The 26,992-nt window shown below is 39.9% G+C and overlaps 1 protein-coding gene across 1 annotated transcript in view; it reads left to right on the forward strand.

Annotated features, from left to right (window-relative positions):
• Positions 1 to 4,765, forward strand: part of GALC (galactosylceramidase) — a 30,981-nt gene extending 26,216 nt beyond the window's left edge. The window contains exons 16-17 of the mRNA XM_084207162.1: positions 440 to 516; positions 2,265 to 4,765. Coding sequence (XP_084063288.1) covers positions 440 to 516; positions 2,265 to 2,408 — 221 coding nt within the window. The 3' untranslated portion in view covers positions 2,409 to 4,765. The remainder of the gene's footprint in view (positions 1 to 439; positions 517 to 2,264) is intronic.
• The last annotated feature ends 22,227 nt before the right edge of the window (positions 4,766 to 26,992 follow it).

Raw genomic sequence — 26,992 nt, forward strand, 5'->3', positions numbered from 1 at the left:
TGTCATTCACAGCCCATTTTTGCTTAGCTGAAATTTTGGGTAGAACTAAGCAACATGATAGTGTGGCAACTGAAACCCTGCGATTTAAAATAGTTACAAGCAATAAATAAACAAGAAGATCTATAGAATGAGCAGAGTAATAGCTACTGTCACACGCTATGAACCTGTACTCCCCATAGAGTGAATCCTCATCTCATGCCAAATTGCCAAGAGCATTGAGGATTTCAGTGAGAAAGCAGTTTTGGCAAAGCAGGAAAATGTACTGATAATATAGAGTCTGGGTTTGCATATTAAGCCTTCCATGCTGCAACTGAAATTGGTAAAATGTCTGTCCTGAACTTCTGAAAAATAGATATTATTATCCTTTTGCTGGCTTGGTATTTATCAGTTTCAGCAGACAGCTGAAGTAACACTTTGCTAACTTAAGCGTGTTTTGCAGCTGGAAAAGAAATATTAATGAAAGGACTTGCTGGTGTCCGGGATAATGCATGGCACACACTTACTCTCAACATTCAGGTAAGGACACAGGAAAAAAAGCTAGAAAACCAGTTATGAAATTTCCAGTCCTAAATAGTTTAGACAAAGCTGTGCAGTACTATTGATGGTGTACTTGCATTAGTTTGCCCTATCAAAACAAGAAACAATGTCTGTTACATTGAACCAATATTAAAATGCCATACCAAGTTCTGCTGCTTGTATTGCAAAAGAGATCTTGAGGATCTGTAGAAGGTATGGAAAATAACTGGAAAGCTGAATTGAAAGCTGGAGGTAGAAGGGTCAGAGAGGCAAGTCTCTTATTTAATTTGATGAAAAGATGGTGGCCTGGCTTCCTGTTCTTAGGATGGTCAGTAAAACACTAAGGTAGCTTGTGCTACAAATCTGTCTCCCACCAGTTCCTTTTGCAGGCTAAGGCCTTGTATGTTTGAGCTAATGAAGGACTGGGAAACTCAGATAAGCTGAGTTCCTTCTCCTTTGTGTTGGAAGAGCACAGGCATTGTGCTACTGTATAAATGGGCTGCAGTTAATGAGAAGCCTGTCTGCATTTTTTTCCTTCCCTCCCACTTCACCCTTTTTAGCCATAGTGACTTGGGGAGGAAAGCAGCCCCAAACTGTACTTTAAATATCCCTGTGTGCTTTGATGGGTGTGTCATTGGTGCAAGTACCTAAAAGACTTCAGTTCCTCTTCTGAGAACCTAATCCCTTTGTCTAATGTAACCTTTTCAACTCCGGCTGTCTTGAAATGTGGGGAATCCTGGCTGGGGATTTTTACTACTGAAGGTAACTCTTAAAATTATGCACCAAGTCCCTCATGCCACTGAGTATTAGAAGTTGTTTTCTGTCTCTTGTACTGTCACATTTGGAGACAAAGGGACACTTGCAACTAAGGCATTCACTGAAATGGATGTAGTTTAATTTTGGCTTTGGTGCACCTACATTTATGACAGTGCTTGCCATCTGTAAAATGGGCCAAGACATTTGGTTACTGAAGATGAACATTTATCACTTAAAACTCAAAACAGTGTGGGTAATTTTAAAATTACAATGCTTCAAACTTCCATCTGTATTGTTAAAGTATTTTGTACCTACTATGTCTTTGATGTAATGATCGAAGTACAGAGCCATCTTTAAATAATTCTCACACTGACTCCTTGAAATACATTCTTTGCTTTTACCTGTGTCTATAATTGCCTTTCAGATTAAGAAATACAAGTAAATTGAAGTACTTTTTTCTAAATACTGTTACTACTGTTAAGTGGAACACACAAAAGATAAATTGTAATTTCTCTTGAAACATCTTGAAGTGACTTGATTGATACTTCAAAGTTCTGCTGTCTCCTCTTTATTTTAGCTTAATTATTAAATTACACCTTTCTTTACTTTTGACTTCTGCCTCATTCTGCAGAAGCAGTGTCAAGTGTATCATATTACATTAAGAAAGTTGGGCTGTTTTGAAAGAGTCTGATACAAGGAAGAAGAAAACCAGTTTACCCTTCAGGTTCTACACTGAGTTAGCAAAGCTGTGAGTAGGAGAAGAGGAGCCTTTAATGTATTCACTGTAAAGACATTAGATCTATTCCACAGAGCTGATAGACACCAGAGGATTCTATGCAATATTTAGATGCATCTCTGCGTGAAAAAAGTGTGAAATGTAGTTGAAAGTTGACTTGACATCCTTCTGCTTTGTCTTGTCTCCCATGTGAGCAGGCTCAGTGTCTGCACAGACCGTGGATTTTACAAAGCTAACATTTTCCTTTTTTTGACAGGGCAACTTGGCCTCAGGACTGTTAAATGGTTATCCTCTCTGGGAGAATGTCACCGTGTCCAAACCGGGGAATGGCTGGGCTGCCCTCGGAACTCGCTCGTTTGAGTTTGCACAGTTTGACAACTTTCACGTTGAAGCTTGCTGAGGTGGCTTTGGCATTTGGAGAACCTGGTTCTCATGTTACTTTGAATAAGAGCCAAGTCAAACTGGAGGAGACTGAGGGCTAAACTGTGATTGATCTCTTGGCAAAGAGTCTGGATTCAGTCTGGGGTATTTGTTAAAGGTTTACTTGAGTAGATATCAACATGACTGTAGCTTTATCCCCTATTGCTGTGGGATTTTTGCCCTTCAGTTTTTGGGGGTAAATTTTAGTTCAAGGTAATGATGAAAACAAATTCTTGGATTTAAATATCTTTCAATAACAACATCTTAACTTACCAGCTCACTTCTAAGATAACTTTAGAAGTTAACAGAAGACAGATTCATCCTAAGCTGCATTTTTTAACGCTTCCTCTATTACGTCCATTGCTTTCACTGTGAAAGAAAGAATTAAATGCCAGTAAGCCTTATGAGCCAGTGGGCCCCATACTTTTGTAGGTCTATCATTCTCAAATTTCATTTGGATAAAGCACCTAGATTTCCTATAGTAAAAAATAGATGTTTTGTCTGTTTTTTTGCTACAGTCTGTGACTAGACATTGCAGTTCTCCAAATGCATTTGATTACATCTTTCAACTTTCGTTGCCAGCCCTAAAATATATCCTATTTTCAGTGGAATGGAAATGTGCCTTATGACTGATCAGGGAGCATGTGGCTTATTTCTAATCTACCTCCTCTTTCCACTGAAAGGGTTGAAATGGATGAAAAGATACCATAACTTACAGTTTGTTGATGATACTATTGTGGGGTTTTTTGCATAGTACAAGGAGTAAAACATTGCATCATGGGTATTTCCGTGTCAGGTCACATGTGGAAATTGGCCTTTTGTTCCTAGGAACTTGGGCAAACATCTCTCTTTTGATGGATTTAGAGCTTTGAAAATAATTAAAGCCTAACAATGATATTTAGTTTATTATATTACTGTGGCACAGAGGAGATATGGATACTATCACTTCCTGGTATAAAAGAGATTTTAAAAAAAGTGGTCTTTGCCTTTAAGAGCTTGCAATCTGTTCACAAGGTAAGTACAGTTGGTGGACGCAGAGGGAATTGTGTAGTATGCCAAGCAATGGTAATGACACAAGAGTATCTGTTTTTAAACTTTTCCTAGGTATCATGGAGTGAAGTTCAGAGGATAATTCAGATCTTTGGGAATGGAGGGATTCTGTTTAGCTGTTGCTTCATTTTATTTTTTTCCCCAAGTTGCTGTGTTATAAAAAAAAGCAATTAATTGAGAACATAAGGTCCTGAATGTATTTTTCCCCACACACTTGTGCAGTTCAGTTTGCTCCAGAATTTTTCTTGTTTGTGTTGGTCAGTTTGAAGAAAGATGATGTCCATTCCCTTAATGAAATGTACTTCCTGAGTCCATCTACTTTTCGCATTCGCATCCTGTTTAATTGACAAGTAAGTTTTTCCATATACTTTATAGGGCTTCAATGGCTGTATGAGGCCATTTGTAGCAGGCAACATCTGGAGAAAAAGATTTTCAGTGTAGTTTGATTTATAGAGATTATTCTTCTGATCCCCTTTATTTTGAAGGCTGATTCCAATAATTGTTAACTTCAGTCTTTGAAGTTGTCATCTCATATGAAGTTAATGTTATACAGATCATTCCTGGAAAATTTTTATGAAGTTGATCTTCCATTTTAATTTTTGGAGAAGAGTTCTTAAAATTGTCTCTTGTAAGTAAAAATGTTGTGTTTTTTAGCTGCTATATTGATACTACTTATTCATACTTGGAAATTTCATACATGCCAGTAACCTTGAAAAATGGTTCAAACCACTAAGCTTTAAAACTCTACTAGAAGATTTCCAAATGTTAAGTAACTGTTTACTTAAGTGGGTGAAAAATGAAAGGCAATTTTCCATGTAATTTTCAAGTATGGATGCAGATCTGTTCATTACTTGCTTGATTTCCTGAGGAATGTCACTGGTCACTCCACATGTGAAAGACTCTAATTTTAGGTCCTCATATTCAAGTAATATGAGTATAATAATCTCAGAATAAATTTATTTTAGCTGTGATGGATTTCTGTAATTGGATGCTTCTTGGAGACTTCCTGGTAGCTTCTGTAGCTGCAAGCAGAGAGATCAGCAATGATGCTGTCTGTTTTTTTAACTTTCTAATGCACTAGTGTAATAAACTGTACTGTTATATTGTGTACTAAACACTATGTATTTTATCACTGGAAATGTTGATTTTTTTTCCCTAATCCTAATTTACAATGTTGGAGGATTAAAGTGTTATGAACAGAGTAAGTGATTTAATGGTGACATAATGTTATTCATCTCTATATGTCTGTAATTCTTCACCCTTCAGTAGACTGTAATATGTTTGGCAATAACAAGCTGTCGGGTTTTTCACTGAGGGGTGGATTTATGTTGTTGATTATAAATGCTAATCATTCCAAATGGACAAATAAAACACTTAAAAACGCTTTATTTGTGCAGAATGCTTCTGTAAAATGGGTCTTGTTTTTCTCCAGCAAGAAAGCTGACAATTTTTCCATTGTGATTTCTGATAAATATGCTTGACATTACCTAATTGGATTGGAAGAGTATAGCCAACCAGTCCTTATTAAAAATATCACAAAATCCATACGCATTAGGACTTGTGCTATTGATAAAATTATTTTCTTATAGCATTCAATATACGCTTTGCTTCTTTCTGGTTTTTTGATTGGGATTTTTTTTTTTTTAATTTAGTGAAGGGAATTAAATTGTATTTGAGGACCAGTGATGCAAAACTGTGAGTACTAAGGTCATGTGAGATTTAGCTGAAAGTCAGTTTCTAGGTTTGGAAACAGACAGTGTTGTAAGGATGTACTTCTATGGTTTAAAGGCTTCTTTATTCTGAATATCCTTTTGAATCTGTCTTCAAACACATCATTTTTATTTTATTTAAGCTAAACTTTAGGATTTGATTTTTCAAGGAAGGGAGAAATTCCACAGAGCTAGTTATGTTTCCCAGTCCATTGTGCCAGTAGATATGACTTACCCTGGAATTATTGCCTTCCAGTAGCCAGCTACACAAACACTGTATCAAAATCAATTCTGTCCCTCTTCTGCCACCCCACCTTTGTTAGACTTGAGCAGTTCTTGGGATTTTCAAACTCATGCAAAACACTAGGATTCCTTTACTTTAAAATTACTGGAGAATCTTACTTTAGGCTCCTTTTGCAGCTGCCTCCTTGTATCTCTGTATCAAAACTTGATTTCTACTTCCAGATTTGATTTGGAGTGGTAGTGGTTTGTTTTTGCCATATGGAATCAGTTTTACTGCATCATAGCAGCAGGTTGTTTTCACTTAATAAATTTTCATTGGTTTACCTGAAGTTTCGATCCAGAGTCCATTTTCTGGAGGGGAGTGGGTATTATGAAATTAACCATCATAATTATAGCTGTCTTATTTCAGCAGTATGGCCAAAGAGGAACAGTTCTTGGAGACTTTATTATCCTCTCTTTGATGTTTTGGTCTTTTTGTTTGTTTGGTTGGGTTTTGTGGGTTTTTGTTTGTTTGGGTTTTTGTTTGTGCTTTGGTTTTGTTTGTTTTTAAACCCTTTATAAGTACTACATTCATACTAGTCTAGCACTTGCTGGGAGTGGGAGACAGGCAGGTTGTAAAAACTCTCTAGTTCTGAAGGCTTCCTAGGCTGGTGGTGGAATCATCAGGTAGCTTTTTCAGAATTCTGAGAGTAGTGTGCATTGAAAAGTCAGCATGAGCAAATTCCTCTTGCTGTTCTCCTTCCATTTATGCCCAAGTGTTGCTGAAACAATAAGGGTTGTGTTTCTAGAACTGGTGTTCTAAAAAAAGCCCAAAAGGCCCAGTAGTAATTGAGGAGAGGAAAATGTGTGCTGCAGCAGTCTTGCCAAGCTTTTGCAGTGTGCCAAGATACTTCTCTGCGGTTTTCATAGTGGTAAGACAAACAACTGTGAAACTCTGTTTTTCCCCTCAAGGAATTATGTTTGGATAAGGTTAGAAACAGACATACAACCCAACACCAGTTTTGTCAGGGGCTCCTGGTAACTTTGCATTAAACCTGACTCTTGTGTACCCCAGGCTAAACCTACATGTCTCTGGAAAGCAGAGATGAAAGTATCCTAAAAGTATTTGTTGGAGTGTTGACTCTTAAATTTTTTTAAAATGTCTTTTCTGTTGGTATCAAGGGTACCTGACTGAGTTTGACTTCACTTAGTGCAGGAAAACAGTAATCTTTGGTTTTACTGTGCTCACAGAGGCATTTCAAAGATATTACTATTGTAGGGGGTGTCTCAGTACAGAATTAACTTGAGGGTATGTGAGAGGAAACTGAACCTAGCATGTAATATCATTCTAATGTTATGCAGCCATGGTCTGGGAATCCTTCATGGTCTAAAATGGAGGAGGTAACAACAAAATTACTATTAAAAAAAAAAACCAGCATTACCAACAAAAGCCCCCCAAACTGCACACTGTTCCCAAATAGTACAGGGAAAAGCAGAGAACAGTCTGGATTTAACTTGGCTTCCTTTGTTCAGTTACTGCTGGAAAATACAGCTATCTTCCTTACTGTTTTCCATGGACAATGGTTCAAGTAAAATGCCTATAGAGAATACAGGACTTCATTGTTGCTAAAAGGCAAATGGTGTTTAGCTAATTATAGGCACTGCTGTTTCCCCAAAACAGTGGAATCAGAAAAGGTTAGAAAACATGAGACCAGGTTATGCAGCTAAAAGGCACGTCTGATGCGTGACTTAGTCCCTCTCCTGGTTGCAGAAGATTCCTTCCCTGTGAGCATAGCAGCAGAGCTTTATGGAAAATGGAGGGCAAATATTTGTCTGTTACTGCCACCCCCCTTCCAAGTTTTTGGGAAGTTTTTTGTACATTGGCCAATCCGAAATCACACAGGAGTGACTCTGTAGCCTCTCAGCTTGATTATATACTGTTAACAGAGTCATTTGAAAGAGCAGCTGGCAATGGCTAGCAGCAAATCCTGTTAAGGATGTCCATATTCCCTTCTGATGTAATTGCTCTTGTAGTGGGAGCAATAAATGGTAGTGTTCACTGGCCAGAGATCAGGCAGGTTTTGTGCTGAATGGAGGTGCACACAAATGGCTCGGTGCAGAGACCTGTAAAGCTTCACTGGGATCCAAACGTCTCTGGCATAAGCTGCCTATTTCCTGTTCAGTCTAAGATTGCTGTTTAATGGTTCAGCTTGATTTTTTTCTTGCAGCCCAGCTGATACTTTGTCCTAAATCAATTGTTTTGCCAGCAGTATATGAAACATGCCCAGTGCAGCAGGGCAAGCCTGTACCTGAGGGAGGAAGCTGAGAATACCCTGTTGATCATTCAGCCCATCTCCTTTCTAGATAGACTGTACATTTTTAGGACCTGCCTTAGTAGAGTGCTGAAACAAAAGGGTGACAGAGCTTCCACTTCTCTTTTGCAGGTGGCTTTTCTATGGATTTTGAGACAAACAGCATAATTGCTTTTGTTTATGATCTGTGTAAGGGATGCAGGGAGATCATTCAACTTTTCTTCCCAATTCATGATAAAAGCAAGGTTGGTACTGCAGAAAGTAACTTTTTTGAGCTCTAGTATTTACTTGCTGGATGGAGTGAGCCCTTCATGAAACCTGTGATTCTACCTTGAGAGACAAAATGCTTTGATTAGATGAATGCGTTCATACAGATACATCAACTGTGAACACCCAGTTCCCAAGCCAATGGGAGTTTCTCTTATAGTTTTGCTTCACATGGGAGACTCATTTCAAATACTATAGTATGATATAAATATTTTTTTCTAAATGTTAGTTCTAGTAAATCTCCACAACAAAAAATCCATATGTAAATGTATTCAGTACATACCTTGGTTTCATTTTCCTTTCCTGATTGTGTTTTAAAATGGTGAATACTTAGGGATATCTGTCACCCTTCTCAAGCAAATACTTAGCCACGTGAAAATGCAACAATCTTCATCTTTTGAACAGTTGCATATTTTTACCTCTGTACAGCAGCTAATTATATTTTTCTTGTGCTGAATCTGAATATTGTCACATCACTTGATTTTTATAATAAAACTAATCTAAACAGGCTTTGCAAGAAGGTAGTAGAAGGGCCATGTAGACATCTAAAATTTCACTTGTGCCCTCAAGGCACAAGTGATCTTACCTGTATTTTTCCTTTCTCCCACACATCCTTCAGTGCCATGTAGGGTGGCTACCTGGGTAATATCTTCAATGACTGAAGGTGGGTGTTTTTCTTGTGTGTGACATGGTGACTTGGAAATGATAAATGCCAATCTTCTGTACCTTCTCTGTGGAACTCTACCTCCTAGAAGTCAGGCAGGTTTTTGATCACTTTTATTATACAATCAGGCCCTGGAGTATAATAGTCTGGAGGATTTTCTTTCTTTTCCTTTGAACCGTGTTTCTTCATTGGTTTTAATTTTTTTTTTTTCTTCAAGAAGCCTGTTGCAGAAAGGGTACTTGGTTGCTTTTATTACATCAAAACTTGATTACAGTAATTCTGTGTTCAGCAATCTCCCTGATGAGCCTATACTGCATCCTCAGATGCCTTTGAAGACTTCCGCCAGCATTAGTTATCTGTACTAAGTCATTTCAGAGGGCAGTTTCTCTACAGTAACATGCTAATTTTAAGTGTGATGGTGTTTTCTGCCCTTTGATCTTTTAGCCTTCCATTTTGTAACTGAAATGTCTTTTTCTCCCCTTTTCTACCACTTCAAAAGATGGTGGGCCACATCCTGCTTTAATCTACAAGGACCTCAACACCATGCAAATACTACCAGTGTCCTCTACTGCAAATGAGAGAAATATATGTTGCATGCTGCATTTTTCTGATGCTCTAGAGAGTCTTTGTTTAGGTTTCTCTCTGTTGGGATAGTGTTCTGAAATCAGAATATAATGAATTTGCATATGACACTGTACTGAGTTTTTAAAATGTACTCTTCTGGTTTTAAGTGTTTATGGAGCATAGTGTATAGTGCTCCAGGTATCTGGATTTTTTATAACTTTTAAATTCACTACAATTACCAGAGCTTTAAATGAGTGGTGGATGGAGGTCTGGAGTACAATCCTAATGTTGTTCCTGGGCTCGTTTCACATGCCTCAGTTTCCTCATCAGGAAGCACACAGGAATACCATGGCACTGAGCACTCTTGCTTAGTAGACCGAAGTAGAAACAGAGCTGCTGCTTTAACTTCCTTCCTACAAAGACTTAATGCATTAGTGGGGACAACATTGATTAACGGCTCAGTGTCACTTCCTGCTGAAATTGTGAGGAAATGACTGGCCTGAGAACAATCTGCTGAGGGTGTGACTCTGCTCTGTGTTCAAGGTGGTAGGGGACTGGAAGGGATGACTTTTATTTTCATTTGAATCTGCCACTGAACATATTGCTTTTTCTGTTCTTTGTCTGCATAGAACAGGGATGATGCTCTGCCTCTAAGGATAGTCACACTATGAGCAGAGATCTCTTCACAAAGTTTTGGAAAGAACTCCATTGTTCTGTGTACATTGGAATCCTGTGGGTTCACAGTCCAACAGTCTCACAGTAGAGAAAAAACAGCAAGAGTGGTGGAGTCAGTGAGTTAAAACATAACGTCACTAACAGCTGCCCACTACACTACCTGCAAGGAGATCTGGAAAAGGTAAGGGAACATGCTGTGCTTCAGAGTTCCCTTCCTAGTGGGGCCAGTAAAATAGAGATGAGTAGGATAGGTTGGAAATGGCTTTGTTTGATATAGAAACACAAAGTGTAATGATGTAAAGCTTACATAGTGTCTTCTCAGAGTTGGATCGGTCCCTGTGTATTCAACATGACCTAAAAAGGCAGGGGGAGTGTTATTGCATCTGTAAAAACCTGAGTTCACAACATGCTCTTATGTCCAGGCTCTGTCCTTTTTCTGCTGAAAAAAAATGATGTAAGTTGTGCCCAGCAAAAGAGCAGAATGGTATGAGAGGAAAACAAGGCCAGGTCCAATTTTCCATCTGCAGTTGTTTTCCTGAAGCTAATGAGCACTGCTCACATTATTGTGACTATTGCTACTTCTCCTCTGGAGACCCAAGTCCCTGTGAAAAGTCTCTCAGTCCTAACCAAAACCAGATAAACAACAATGCTATTCCAGTTCACTGAGTCTGACTGACATGGTATTAGAAATCACCACTCAGCCCAGACAGTCAGGAGGGGTAGCTCATACTTCAGGCTGCAAAAAAAAAATCCACCTCATTACAGCAAGTCTGATCTGTTCTCGGAAAAAAAAATCTATAGTGGTATCACAAAGATTGGTTTCCGAATGAAAAATTGAGGTTTGACATGAACCTTAGGACTTTTTATCTTTTGTGACAAGTTCGTAAAGCAAAAGAGGCCCTTGCAGTCTGCGCTGGAGGCACTAGATGGCAGTGGAAGCATGGCTAAGGAAACAGCTTCTTGCGGGCTTTGGGGCCAGCTCCTCTGAGCCATGAAAAACAAGGAATGAAGGCAGCTTTACTTGAGAAGAAAGGTAAGGTTGAGACTACGGGCGGCCTTCTGTGCACAGAACTCAAGGCTTCCCTTACAAGGAATACTAATTCCTCATTTAATAATTTTGCATCTCCTTAAAGCAGATTAACCTATAAAACCCCAAATGCTTTGTAAAGCGTCTATTACCTACAGCAGTTTGTCTGGATCAAAGCCATTAAATGAAGAAAAAGCCAATTTCTAATTGCTACCAGTGGCATGGCTTTTGTGTGAGTCTTGGTAATTTCTAACTCTTGTTCAAGCTAAGAAAGGATCTGCAGTGATTCCTAAAAGCTTCTGAAAGGCCCCAGCCCCAGTATCAGAAGGTCTCCCTGTGAGCTGTGTGCAGCTGTGTGAGCTCTGAGGCTGTCTGGGGGAGCTGTGCTCGTGTGCAGGTGGGATCACAGGGTGAAACCTCAGACTCGAGTGGAGGAGAATGCTGTGCAGGAGCTTTTTACAGTGTACAGCTGCAAGATGGTTATTTCCCAGCAGTCTGAGGTTTTCTGAGGTGTGGGGCTCATTTTTCTGCTGAAGTTTTAAAATATGAAATTGATAGCTTGGGCAGCTGCTAGGGAGGGCGACACTGTGAGAAGGAAGCAGCAGATTTGTACTGAGAGGAATTGTCATCCAGCCTAGACTTGAGCAAGGCAGTCCTTTGCTCAAAGGGGTCTGGAGACAAGGAAAGGCAGCAGCCCTGTAACCTTGTGAAGGGGGGACACAAAGATCATGTCTGAAATTGGAACTGGCTGACTTTGGGGTGATCGAGAAACTTATGAAAAGAAAGAGGTCAACAGTGTGAAAGCAGAAAGGGAGGATGGGTTTGTCCATTAGCAAGTGTCTCAGAACATCATAATCTGAAATATGGGAGAGGTAAATGAGCAGTGATTACCGGGAAAGCAATTCACTCCCTCATGCCAGGTTTTCAAAAGCTTTATGTAGTGTAGGTTAATAGCCAGCTATTTGCTATTTGCTTTCACTCTGAATTAAGCCCCAGGCTTCCTGAGGTGATGTCCTTCCCTGTCCCTCACAGATCCCCACGGTCAGGCAGCACAGCTCTGCACATCAGTATGGGCTAGCTCAGCTCAGCCTCCCCAGCAACACCTTTCTCAAGTAAATCCTCAGTTATGGGCTGCCTGGTTTTCTTTCTGTACCTTGAGCTTTATTCTAGAAAGAGCCTACCTGGATGTATGCAGGGACTGGGAAGCAGAAAGTCTTTGGGTAAATGAAAACAAAGTTACAAGATCCTGACATGAAAAAGTATCACTATGCCTTGTCTTCTGGAAAACAAAGTGAGAAATGTTTCTGATTTGACAGAGATTGCAATAACTAGAGGATGTGTGAGACTGAAGTGGAGACTGTTCTGTAGTCTTGCTTTTATGTAAGGCATCCCTGAGGTTTGCTTCTTTAAAGGGGATATATGATATATGGGGTGGGGAGAATGCCAAGGGCCTTGGTGCTAATTTGTCTTGTCTTATGTGGCTCCTAAGACCAGTATTTAATGTCAGTTTCTGTGGGAGAAGAAGATCATGTTTTCTATGGGAGTGTCAGGCCCCTCTATCTAATGAGAGATAATGTCTTTTTTGAAAAACTAGAGAAATTTTAATTATTGGTTTATAATCCTAATACTGTCTGTATGTTTCTTTGTCTGTTTTCTTTATGAAGTTCCTCTGGGTATTTTTACAGGCCTTTAGGTGCTCTGTGCTTCAGGGTCATGTCTCTTTTCCTTGTTTGCTCTGACAGAAAGCAATCTTCAGGAACATCTCAGGTTTTCATTTTGCTTTTCCTTGCTATAAGTTTAGTCTCTTGTGCAAAAGTGAGAAAGAAATGTGATTACTGAAACTTTGACAGGTTTTCACCCACAGTGCTTTGAAGGCAAATTGCTTACCAAAAATGTGCTTGGATAAGTGAAGGACATGCCAGAAACTGAAAGAGAGATCCCACAATATCATGTGACCAGTTGAGGACAGGGGTTCTTTGCAAGAATCTTTGGAGCAGGTGAGTGATAGGGCCCAGTCCCAGCCGGCAGGATAACACCAGGACGACTGCTTTGTATAACCAGTGCAGGCATGCAGCTTGGCAGCCTGTTAGCAATGTTTTGAATAACTTTGAAAAGCTCCTCCTGCATTATTTAGTGAGTGAATATTTTAAGACAGAGCCTTTAGCTCCTGAGAGAGAAGGAAGAGCCTGGGCGAGATGCTGGTATAAATCTGCTCTTGCCAGTTGCTGGTGGGTGCTCCTGTTGCTGGATTCCCCACCAGGAATGAAAATCCAGCTGTTAGGGCACGGTGCTGCAGTGCTGGGGGTGCTTGGGCTGGCCTGGGCTGTAATGCAGAGCACAGAGCAGTGAAGGTGAGGAGGAGGAGGAGGAGGAGAGTTCCAGTAAGAGAACAGAGCTATATTCTGATGCCTCAGAAAGCCGTGCTGCACAGAGCTCAGCAGAGCACAGGATTCTGAGGGCTGTAATGTGGAAAACACAAGACCAGGAGCAGGGCTTGTGTCAGCCCCTGGGCCAAGGGAGTGAGGCAGGGTTCCTGGGAGTAGCTGGCTGAGCACCAAACCTCTGCTAGCTGCAGGATGTTTTATGGGAGGGAATGGAGCTAACTCCCAGGGGGAGTGAAGACAGGGGTGACCTTCAGCAGGAGCTGGGGGTAGTGAGCCCTTCTGCAGATCAGATCCCTGGTTTCTAGTTAGGCTTAATTTGTGCAATCTGTCCTTACAACTCATTTGGTGAAGAATTCAGACTGAGAAGGCACACGAGTTCACAAAAAAATGTGCAAAAGTGAGATAAAAGGTCCAATAATTTTCCTGGATTTTCTTGTGCTTGAGGAGCATAAGAATTTAGAGGAACCTTTTTTCAGTGTTATTCTTTGTTAAATCCACTGGGTGCATCTGGCACACCCCCCCTATCCAAAAGCACCAAAACAAGCGACTTTAGGCATGACTTCCTATGAGTATTTTGTGGTAAACATGGGCAGCCCTTTGAAATGCTGATTTTAGAAGTACATATTACCATTCCAGAGCAGAGCGGGATTTTTCAGATAGAAGAAAGAAGAACTCATACCAGAGCAAACCCCAGCCTGGCAATTGAGTCTGTGGGAATGGATCTGGACCCTTGTTCTCTGTGCATTAGTCCTGGAAATTAAACTGACAGTCTGTTTTTCCATATTGTTGAGGCTGATTGCTACTTTGGGGGGGGGATACATGAGGCTTGACTCAGGAGTCAGCCTCATCTTATGCTAGTTTACAATTGTTGTCAGATGAGTTATGATATTTGAGATAAGCTGTTGTAAAAACATATGTATGTTCTTAGCTGGCAACAAATTTTAGTATTTTAATGATGCTTAAGACAGCTCCAGCATAGAGAAGACACCCTATTAAAACAGTAAATCAAGCTCTGCAAGCATGATAGCTGAATTAGAGTTTGAGCTATTCCAACGTCTTTGCATTCTGCTTTGGTGCTGATGTGTACACCCACAGACATACAAACTATTTGCAGTTATAGTTTTGCAATTCAGTGTGTTGCTTACAGCAACAATACATTTTAAGCAAACAGCACAATATTGGATCAGCTATCACCAATAAAGCTAGCTTTGCTTCATAAAATCCTCCTCAGTACATTCCTTCTTTTCCAAACTGAGTACCTTATAAGCCAATTGGAAGAAGCATCTTGTAGAAAGACTGAATACCTGAATAATGGCAAAATATGTTTTCCATTTACCACTGTCTTATATAGATAATGGGGTGGGGAAGGTGGTCAAGTAGTAGGGGGTAAAAACTCTTTTTCCTAGTTCTACACTGAATGATTGTGGCAGTATCCATATCTTGATAGACTGGCCAAAGGAGAAATCTCAGGTACTCTGACAGGAGAGTACCTGAGAGCACATCGTGTGCTCAACCCTAAATTCTTCTTTTATGGAATATGAATATTAAACATCAATACTAGCTTACTCAGACAGATGAGTTTAACCTATGGGCCCTCTGCTCTCTGTGTCAGAGGTCAAAACCCATGTTATCTCTGGCTTCAGAGCAAGCTCAGGCACTACTTTGCCTCCACTTTCAGCTTCTCATATTCTCTCTGTGTCTCTGACTAAAGGTAAACAAAATCCTTCCATCTTTTGCCTTTCAACTACACAAGGAAACACTGCTTAAAATTCTGGTCTTTCATATTCCATGAGCCCCTGGGAAGTCAATAAATGTCAAAGAAATGTTGGATTATTTATGTATTTATTAGGTCTATGCTACATTTCTGAGAAGGCCTTGTGGCATTTGGTCATCACACTCTTAGAAGACATATGACAGGGTAACAGCACTGGACGTACATCAAAAAAATTTAGATGTTTCACACACTATGATGAAGCTGTATTGTTCTTGAGAAAAGCACTCCTCTCTTCATTATATATGTTGCCAAATGACTTTCTCAGTTCTTTTTTTTTTTTTTGTGTCCTTTTTTTAAGGATTCATAAGCAAATTTTAGTGCACGAAGGAACCACGGTGGTCTTAGAATTTGTGCATTTCATGAGTGCTCTCTCATAGCAAAGGCATAAAACAAGAATCTCATCAGGACGATGCTTAAACCTTTTGGTAGGATTCAGGTAAAGGTTTATGGCTCTAGCACTGGTGATAGCATCTTTCTGGCTGCACAGTTTGTACCCGGTGATGAATTGCCATTCCCACAGTTTTACCAGGCATACTCTGGCACTCAGCTTTGGCTAGTCACAGATAGTCTCCAGAAAAAGCCACTCTCCAAAGCTTTTCACTGAGCAGTAAGATGTGAGTCACGCATGCTCGTGCTGGACTTGAGAAGATTGGCCAAGCACACTGTTGACTAATTCTTTTCCTTTAATGAAAAGCTGGTATGTGATTTTTATTATCCCAGCAGGAGAGACTGCTCTCTAAGTCTTATCTACATTCTGTAAACACCCAATATGTGGCTTATCATCCATAGAGGGACAAAATGTTATGCCTTGTGCCTGGATTCAAACCAGTAGTTCACGGGCATTCAAATACTTCAAATACCTTGTGCTCAGCCTACTGAGCCGTATCTTCTGAAATCCTTCATCTGCTGCAGTGTGATAGTTAAAGCTGGTAAACTGGTAATGCTTATTTAATGAATTCTAATAACTTGCTTTTATGAGTAATCTGTCAGGAGGGCCCATTCCCTTTATGCATTTGTCCATCGATCTGTTTACGTGAACAGCTTTCGCTCTGTTATTTACCAATTACTCTCAGATTGTGTTGTTCTCCGTTTAGAAAGTGCTGACAGTCGAATGGACAAGATGATGTTTTTGATCAGATAATCAATGTCCAGATCATTTATGTCTAACAGGAAGTAAATCAGAGGCCTTTCAAAAGGGTCCCATTGATGTTACTGGCCACTGGCATGTGTGGGGACATGTTTTTTCTCCCAAATCACCCATGTACACAAATACATCATTTATGACCATTTTTAAGATAATAGGAAAATCTGACACTGTGCTAAAGTAGAACAAATATCAGCTAATGATTTATTGTTGTTTGGTATTGTTTTTAAGCCTTCTGGATGTGTGTTGGTTAGTGAGGGACACAAGGACAGATTGCCCAGGTGATTCTTCAATAAGACAATAAGTGTAAGTTACATCTGGGGCAGCAAGGAAGAGAAATGTAAAGGGGAATAAAGGTTACCTCGAAGATATTAAATACAGGCAGATCCACATCTTGATGGCATACCCTCTTAGATGGAAACACATTCACCTAAGTGTGCATAAAATATTATTACTTTTTTAATGGGTCAATTTAGCAGTAAGCCTAAGAATTCCAAGGTCAATTATTTGTATTTTTCATTACTGTAGATAATAAATAATATGGCTGCCAATGTCATTGGGGTACCATTTTACTGAGTATGAAGGTGGAGTGCTATAGGACCTGCAAGATGATGATAATTTCTGGCAACGCCAGACTGCAGTCAACTGGGAAAGGAGTTTATTACTGACAGAATTTTTACTATGCTGGCTCTAAGTTTATTAAGCAGTATACTGCATAATTTCTGTCAGCATATTGTGTCATTTTCTGAGCAATATAATAATATTGCTTTGAACTTCTAAGTGCCTTCCATTTTGGAAGCTTCCTAAAAAGTTATGCCCATCTTAATTGCCATGGCACCTCAGAGAGGCAAAGAAATATTTTCTTCCTCCTGGGAGATCAATACTACTTTTAGCAGTGAAAGTGAAGTGAAATGAAAGGCTCAAAATCAAGCTAAGGGTTTGTAAGAACTGGGCTTGCAAAGGAAGCAGCATCTTGTGTCTTAGCTGTAGGATTGATAGGTCTCAAAGCAGCTGGTCTTGGCCACAGCCTTTCTGCACAACACTTAAGTAAATTCCTTTTGCTTCACTTCTGCAGATGTGACTGTATTTCCTGCTCCTAGTCTTGGCTTTTGTAGGAATGGGTTCTTTGGGGCAGTATGCTTTCTGGAGTGTGCTTTGCTCAGTGAAATGGCTGGGTTCTTTGAACACTAATCACAAAACAAAATTCCCCCCCAGAATAAGAATATATATTTCCAGGAGTGTCATTTTTCCTTAGACAGTGATAGAATGGCTTCCCTTGTATAGTGCAGCACAACCATAGTTTCTCCTGGGACAGCTGGTTGAGTCACCTGAGGGAGAGAGCAGGAGCCTTTGGCTAGCTCAGAACATGCCTAGAGCATCAATCACCCCTTGGGCACACTCAGGTCATCAGTGCTCACAACCTGGCCAGAACCTGGACAGGAAGCCTCTGAGGGAAACCCAGGGTGCTGTAGGCCACTGAGTGGGGGATTTCTCTCACTGCCCTATGTACCAGCCAAAGGTACACAGAAATGTTGGGATACAGGGTGCCTCCTCAAGAACTGTCTGTCAGATTTGGTGTTAGATAAGTCCTCATGATTTGTAGGACTTGATTAGTCAATGTCAGGCTTTGCAACACTCAGGCTCTGAGCCCTGTAACCTGTAATGTTCACTGTGCTCTGTTTACCTGCTCTGATTCGTGATCCTGGCTACAGAATCTTCTTCTTCATCATTATCTCTGTGGTGTGGCTGTTTTCCAGCAATGGGTGTGGTGAGTGGGACCTCCTTCAAACAGGGTACTGGGATTGCAAGTTTGATATGCTCTAAATTCTTTGTGATGCCTCATTCCAAACTACAGATACAACCCACACACTTTAGAGTGAGAAAATCTCACTTTCTCTCCATGGCAGAGCAGGTGACTCAGGACAGAGGGAGAAAAATAATGTCAGTCTTTTCTATCCTCCTTGTCCTTTTGCTATAGAAACTTTGAGTCTATTATCAAGTCAGGACTGGGAGGGTGACCTGCAGAATCAGTTTTTTCCTCTTTTTTCATCTTTATCTGAGGGCAGAAATGAAAGGTTTTTATCAAGAAGAAAAAGTAACATTTCCCCTAATTGTTTTTTCCATCCATGTCAATGCTGGGAATGTTAAGATTAGGTTTTCTGGTTTGGCTGGAGATTTCATTCAAGAAAAGGGGTAAGGAAAGGATGAGCAGGGCTCTAGTGGTTCTAGAAAAGTCATAATTGAAGAGGTAGATCTGGTTCCCTAATGAAGCTTTCTTCACTTTCAGGATTTCTGCATCAAGACACTTTCTCAAGAGGCTTTTTGGCCTCCCTTCTCCAGGAATTGAGCAGCAGTTGCTGTTCTGCTCTGTAATATCAGAGTGATAGGGAAATCTTGAGAGCTTTAAAAACTTGGTGAAATTTGATTCAGGAGATTTTTGTAGGGTTAATTAAATGTATAGATTGATCATCCACAACTCATGGATATGAGGATAAGATTTGGGATAAACAGCACCTCAGTCCTTGTCAAACTGTAGCAGCTGTATTTCATCAGACTGATGCCTTGCACTTTTGTCTCCTTCAGCTTTTCAATTCTGCCTATTTATCTATTTTTATTCCAAATAGGACTATTGCAAAATCTGTAGGAAATTTTTTTCTTTATTTTTGATAGGTCTTGTGAAAGTAGCACATGTGCTTTGTATCGACACAGAAGAGAGGGGAAAAAGTCACTGTGACTTGGTGTTTACCCATCAAAACAAGGAATAGAAGTAAATCTCAGAGAGAGTTGTTCTATTCAATAGTCCTGCATTTTACAGAAGACAGAATTCAGCAGCCTTGCAAAGGAGGAAATACTCTTGGCTGATCACAAGTGGAAAAAGGAGATTAAACTTGAGGATAAAACACCTGCATTGATGAGAAATAGGTTAAGTAGTGCTCTTCTTTTCAATTATATTCGAGCAGTAGGTACTGAAGCCTGCTCATTAGCTGGGGCTATAAAAAGCCACATTTTTTGTGTCATCTTTCTTTCAAATATTTGCCTGATGGGCCTGTGAAACGTTTAGCTCTCACTGCCTGAAATTCCCACTGGCTGTCCCAAGGAAAGCTTCTCTTCCCAGCTTTATAGTCAGAAATGTCAAATCCACACCTGCTAGCTCTCCCTCTATTCAAACAGTGCTCAGTACTAACCTTTCCTTTTTCACATACTCCTGGTGAAGAGAAACATCGTGTCCTACTCACTCTCCTGCTGACCATCAAATCTGAGCTGTCTCTGCGGGCTCATTGCCAGACAGCCCTCTGGGTCAGTCTGTCCTGCTGCCTTACTCCTCACTGAACTCTCCAGCCCCCTCAAGCTATTATTGACTCAGTTTTTTCCACAAAAGGAGCATGTGAGAACTCTGTTTTATTCCAGGACCTGAGCTATTGCTTTATTAATCAAACAGTAACTATTTGCCTTATATTTAGTACCTAAGTCAATCACCATCAGCCTTCCATCACCCTTCTTACCCCAAAGTATCCTCAAAGTGTCACATTTGCCCATTTCCACAACAATCTGCATGACATGCTAACTGCTGTACAGGATATGTGTACTGTCTTCTATATATTCCCAGCTCTATTAAGAAATGTTAATCAGTTTCATAGTAAAGATACATGTTCCTTCTGCTGATATTGTCACTTGTTGTGGGCTATAGACTAGCAGAATATTATCCTCTAGCCTGTGAGCGGTGACTTCTGTTTGCTGAATCATAACTGACTGAATTCAGACAACCCAATGCAGTAAAAAGCAGAGCTGTGAGCATTGCATTGCCTCCTTTGTGTGTTACTTGATGGTTTTCCTGGCCTGATAATTATCTAATGCAGTAATAGAGAAAAGGTCAGAGTTATTGAGGCTGCTTCTGAACGTAATTTTTCAGCTCAGTTTTGGCATGTCATGTGTATAATCTGCCAGTGATGAATATTTGCATTTCATTGCCATGATTTAGGAGGGTTTTTTTTGCCTCTGCTTCAAATTGCTTTCAGTGCTCTCTGCAAAATGTGCTTTGCAGCAATGCAATGTACTTTCTGAGTTCATTTGAGAAATCTGTTTTTGTCCTTTCCCTTCACTTCTGGTGTCAGTCTGGTATAGGGGCAGCACGAAGGAGGTTGGAGAGTAGGAAAGGAGTATGTAGAAGATTTGTAACTTAATAAGAATAAAGAATGTAGTTTGGTTTATAATATCTAAAAAATTTGCTTCTCTACAGAGATTAATGTTCAGAGGTTTTTTAACCTGTGTGCTTGTACATGCTCACAGTGACTTACTATTATTATTAAATCTAAAGCAAGGAGGGAAGCACTGAAGAGCAAACACATCATTTCCCTGACTTCTCCAGATCCCTGCAAATACAAAAAAAGCTTGTAAGAGAGACAGCACATGGCATGAGAGGTGCTCAGAGGTGTTTGTTTTGATAGTGCTTGCAGTGTTTTTTGTCTCAGAAGCAGTGTTAATATGCAGGGCAAACCATATATCTGGTTTCACTCATCTTGCCTGAGAGCTAGATCAGTGCCTTGTGGGAAAAGGTTTAGAGAATAGTGGAGGTGGTAACAGCTTTTATAAGTTAAAGATAGGGTTTAAATGTATCTTCAGGGACATCTGGATGCCAGGCATGTGCCACTTTGGATTCAGGCAATGGACTCATTTCCAGAGAGGTGAGCTCACACGTAGGGCTGTGAAGGCATCAAGTGCTTTAGGGGGTTGCATCTTCTTGCAGACAGATCTTACATCATCTGTCTAAAGTGTGGGCACCATTGGTCCCATAATTCAGGAGTTTGGAGCCTAAAGCCTGTCAGCATTTAAGAGACATTTGGAAAATGCCCTTAATAATTTACTTTAACTTTTGATCAGCCCTGAATTGGTTAGAGAGTTTGACTAGATGATTATTGTAGGTAGTTTACAAATAAAATATTCTGTTATAATCTGAGGTCTCTTCCAACAGAAACAATCTATTCTATTCTATTCTATTCTATTCTATTCTATTCTATTCTATTCTATTCTCTCTCTATGGCTCTAAGTAAAATATCTCAGAATTTTTCTTATTTAGAGAGTTCTCATGTGGCTGTCTCACCTTCAGATGAATTGTTTTATGTTCTAGTTCAAGAAAAGAGTCCAGAGAGGTTTTTAATGTATCATTATATCAATTGACAGTAGAAACAGTTCCCACCCTTAAAATCTGTTGTCCAAGTAGGAAATTCAGTCTTTTTTGAGAGCTGTTCTCTTTCTTCAGTTTGGAGTGTTTGGTCATCCCAGTCCTAACTGAAGAGGCAAGAGATCTTCTGCTTATTATTAGTGCAAATTGAATGTTTGCAAAGAAATATGTGAATGTTATTGAAAAGTAATGAGAATAATCAAAAGCCTGGAGAAGCATGGGTTGTCAGGAAAAAAAAAAAGTGTGTCTGTTTGATCTTCTAATATGTATAAAAGACTGCTGCAAGAGTAAGGCAATAATTCATTTTCCATGCCCAGGGCACAAGTAATTATGGCTTTAAGCTGCAATCCTGAATCTCTCTGAGCATTCTCCATTGGCTTGTATTTCTTTCAGGTGACTGATTACTCACCCACCTGGTATTCTCATAAAGCGTGCTCCAGTCACAGCTCCACAGTGTGACTCCACCTATGAACTCTCTGTGGCTCTCAGACAGAGCTGTGGGGCAGCTCTCTGATCTGAGTGCAGGTGGGGCAGAACTCTGGTGCAGGATGAGCAGGGAGCCCAAGAGCAGAGTAGAGGGAGGACTTTGGGTTTCCATTATGAGACTAATACAGGAGAGGGGCAAATGGGAGCCTGCAAATGAAATCACCATTCAGGGTTCTCTCACCTCTGAGAGCTTCAGCATCTTTCTCTTTCCCTCTTGGTGACCCCACTGATAACCATCACATGGCCCAACCCTAATCACAACACGTGCACCCCTGTTCAGGGGTTTGTAATGGGTCAGAAAGCAGTTCCTCTCTCTGCCCTGATAATTAGTCATATAATTGTTATCTGTGACTGAGGGAAACTTTATACTGTTTTTTAATCTGCTGGACATCCTACTTGGAAGGAGGAGTGATTTTTCAGCTGCAGGAAAACCGTGAAAAGGAAATATTTTGTTGCTGTTTGCCTGATTTTCACACTGATAAATGGAAACAATCAATGGAAGTTACCAGCCCAGGAACATCTATCTTCCCTTTTTCCCATGTGAAAATCCCCAGTCTATAATGAGATCAACTTTATTGGAAAACTAAACTAGAATCCAGATATTAGCACTGATATGGTGTTCTACTTCATACTGCTTACAAGACTTGTAATCAGAGCTGTCTGGATAATATTTAAGTCTTTGAGGACCTTCTCAGTGTGACAGACCACCTGTTGATTCGTGTAGTCACATCTGCCATACCTGCAATCCTGATTTTGAATCTTTTTCTTTTCCTCTCAAAAAGGTGGAATTAATTTTGGTTGTGTATTTAATGGTCCTGCTTGGGGCTACTTCACATTCACCTGGTAAACTTTAGCCACAAAAGCTATGAAGGAAAGGGAACTAAAGATGTGGGATAGCTTCTTTCAGTAATGTCATCCCTAAAACATGGTGTCTTCCCTAACAATGATTCCATCTGCCATATGGAAAATAACATCTCAGGCTGAATTTCCCTCATAAGAATGATACAGATGTAGGTAGCACTTCCTTGGCTGAGGATTTGGCTCACATTACATTTCCTCTCCATTCCAGTCTCTGGATCTATCCCCATATGGATCGCATTCCGGCATGTCTGGCACTGATGTATGTCTGCTGCTCTCCTTTCTCAGTCAAAAGACTGGGGGAAGAGGGGTGTCTGTTCTAAATTATAATTCTTTTTGCTTTATTCTTGAGCTAAAAAGGAGATTGTATTTGTTCAGAATCCAGGAGGAACTGAAGACTCTTTGAGATGGAGAAGAATATCCAGGAAGAATTTAAAGTATAAGGAACTAGGCAGGAGTCTCAGCTCCTTTGTCACACAGGGGGTAGTCTGTGTGAAGTCAAAGTTTTGAACTCACTGTTAGCACTCAGGAGCTGTGTTTGATCTTGCTTTGCTGTTCTATAGATTATGCAGCTCACCAAACTGTGGCTGCTGTTGGTTTTGTGCTGTGAGTAACCAAAAGCTTGGTGCAGCCCAGCTGCCCATAGCCTTTAGGCACAGTTATCGGTGAGGTAGAAGAGAGCATTGCTGAAGGGTTCTGAAAAACAGCCCAGTGGGAGTGCTGAGACTGACTCCAGGGCAGTGCTCTGTAGCTTGTGATTCAACTGGAGCCTCTCACTGAGAGATCAGGCCCCAGGCTCGGCTGGAGCAGATCCGAGTTCTGCACAGAGGGACTAGAGAAAGCAGATGGGCATTCATCACATCCATGGAATCTTACAAACCCAGCTTTACAGCATTTGCATATAGCTGATGGGGGACTTGCAGCTTAAACCCAGGAGGACCATGGGGAAAAACCCCTTACTTACATACAATAATATCTTTCTAACCCTATATCTTCTAGTGTAAATGCTTCCCTCCTCTCTCCTGCCTATTTTTTTTTTCATTTTGAGCAAAATGGCTCATTTTTCAGTTTGGTGGTAAATGAGCTAATGACTGAAGCCAGGATGTTTTTAGCCAAAGCATAAAACAGTGTAAAAAGAACGGTCCACACAAACAACTTTGGCTACTGTAATTCAGAGTCCTGCAGCAAATAAAGAAATTAATTTTGGGAATTCCTTTGCAAACAGATTTACCTGCCACAAGCCTAATAAAGAATCTGCACCAGTTTTCCTAGCTTTTTTTGAGATTTAAAACAATTTTCTTATCTTTTTCTGATTCATATTTTCCTGTTTTGCATTTGGAATTAGTCTGTGCTGATATAGAAAGCACTGAACTGCTGCAAATAGATCCTGATATTTTCATTCTGAGCAGAGGCAGTGAAAAGGGGAAGTCTCATGTAAGTCTTCCCTGGAGATCCAGAAAATGCCTCAAAGCCCGGAGACAAACATGAGTAGCCATACATACTCCCACTGGGCACCACCCTGACATGAGGGAAAGCCCTGCAAAGAGTTACTGTGATGCTTTTGCCACAGTAAGAAGGACTGAAAAAGCTTTCATCAGACACTTCATGGTCTCTGCTTTCAGGCACAGCTCTAGGTGTTGAAGAGATGTGTTTCTCTGCATGTTGTAGGGCTTTAGGAGGTTTAGTGGTTGTGAAGCCATGAGAAACAGCACCTTGACTCTGTGCACTGCTTGCTCTTCCCTCCCTGTGTGCTCTGCTTAAACTGGAAAGCAACTGACAATCAAACCCAGTCTTACAAAATAGTGAAAATTCCCCCACAGATACTGAATGAAAGAGAACCTCTTTATAGCATCCCTGCCTAAAGTAGCCTTCGAGGATCACTGTCCATTTTAGCATTTGGTTTACTTTTTTTCCATCAGTAAAATTGTCCTTGACTATTTTGTGGTTGGATGTACTGAGTCCAAGTGAGAATGTACTCTTGGCAATACAGATCAGTAAGTAACTTAATTGCATTTCATGTATTTACTTCAGACCAACTTCAGTGAAATAAATGCACAAACGAACCCTTCTGACATGAACATGAGTACAGACACCTTTGGGATCAGAAAACACCTGCACACCTGTGACAGAAAATGCCTTTACTCCTGTAAAGGAGCAAGTGCTCCCTTGCATTTCCCCAGAGCCATGCAAGCTGTACCAGAGAGGCATAATCAGGTTAGACTTTTGGGGTGGTAGAAGTCTCCCGTTGAGTTTTACCTCTGCTCCATCTAATTTGCCTGGTCTTCTGTAACCTGTGTTATGTTTGTAAGTAAGAGGAAACAATTTGCTTGCTAACATTATGCTGTTTTAAATAGACTTTCAGGTATAGATTTTCCATAAACCTAGAAAGCAGCCCAGCCTATCTGTTAGCTTTTAATTCTGAAATTTATTAGCTCTTCACATCCATTTCAGATACAAGCACAGTCTTAATTGCTCCATTTTTATTCTCACAGAAGATGCAGTAAATCTTAATGGTTGTGCTTCAAACATTAAGAAGCAATGTAGTGGTTGCAGGAGAAAAGCATTCAAAATACATTAAATTAATAAGTACTTAATAACATTTCATTTTCAAGCTGTTCATCAGAATTTGTTTTGAGTTTGAAAAAGTAAATGTCACAAGAATTCTTTAAAGAGAATTCCAACTGGAATACTTGTTTTCCCCAAAACTTTAGATTTCCTTATAACATTTTCCAAACTCCTCCTCCCCTTCTGAGATTTTCAGAACTGTGAAAACAATATTTTTTTTTTGCTTTAATTATAATGTTTTTTGAGAATGTGTTATATTGGCTACATTACCAGCTCACATACAGCTTGTTTATAGCTCTCTGCAAAGCAATTTTAATAAGGTCAGATTTGCAATTTAAATTAACTTTAATATTTCTTGCAAACTCCAGTTCTGTTTGTTTATGCAAGGGGTAAACATACTGGAAATTTATTGTTTTAAAAATACATTCCTTTGTTTCATTTTTAAATTGGTACATCAGGTAGTAAACAATCTTGACTTTACATATTCTTTTTGTGTGAAAGGAAGAAAACTATTTCTTTTTTCACAGGAAGAGAAGAAAAGAATGTGGAAAAGTGAGAAGAAATGAAATCAGTTATTCAAAATGGAAATTTCATCTGAAGAAACAATACAGAATGAAAAATTAATTTTACAAGCGAAAACCTTTTTCCACTAATTTTTTTTTTCCTAGGGATTCCTGCTTTAAAGATTTTTTAAATCACGTGTACAAACAATTATTTACATATGATTATCTTTGGATTCTTCACTGGTAATTTTATTCCCATACTGGAACTGAATCTTATAATTGGTCAGTCGGTCATGACACTATGGTACCATTTTTTTTCCTTTCAATTTGATGACCTTTTTCTTTCATGAGAAAAATTTCTTTCATCCCTGTTTCTATCAACTACAGATATTTTCAAAGCCTAGTGTTTTATCAGCTAATGCTACACTCCTCACAGAAGATGCTACTGTGAAGCCTGCACATGAAACACATTCAGTTTTGCAATTTAAAAGATTTGGAAATGAAGAATTTTTTTCCTAGACATTGATTTGAATATATAACACCTATCGTGGTAGTCTGCCAACAGGAATGTGAACCTTACCAGATGAATTTCTGACAAAAGATTCCTGAAACAGTGTGAAATAATTGTATTAATTTTCCACCACCTTTGTTGACCCAGTTAATGTTTGATTTTGTCTTATTTCTATAAAAGCTATGTAACTGTTTTGTAGATCATATGTATGGCTTGATTCTTACCACTTTGAGCTAGTGGAGTAACTCTATTATCTCACTAGTTGCAAGTTATTTTGTTTCCTGAGTGCTAGAAAAAAAAAAGTGAAACATTCTTGGCTGGAAGAGTGGTTTGCAAGCAGACTCCTACTTCGTCTGTTATAGTGTAGGGTGTAGGGTGTTGATGCCTCACACCCTACTAACCCACCCAAGAACCTGCTCCTTAAGCCAAGAGCCAAAGCTGCTGCAGAATAACTTGTTTACAGATCTGAAATGTACTGTGGATAGATTTGAAGTGACAGGTTTCAGTACCCTGGCAATGGCAGGCAGGTGTGACAAATGTACCTGTGCTTAGAGGAATCCTGCTATTGCTGCAGTCTGTTGATCCAGGGTCACTGAACTGTTCCCAGCTCTCTTCATCCCTGCACTGACCTGTAAGGTCCTCCCTCCTTTTCTGCTTTCTCCCTGAAGGA

The sequence above is a fragment of the Fringilla coelebs genome (genome assembly GCF_963513975.1).
Source record: "Fringilla coelebs genome assembly, chromosome: 6".
NCBI lineage: Eukaryota > Metazoa > Chordata > Aves > Passeriformes > Fringillidae > Fringilla > Fringilla coelebs.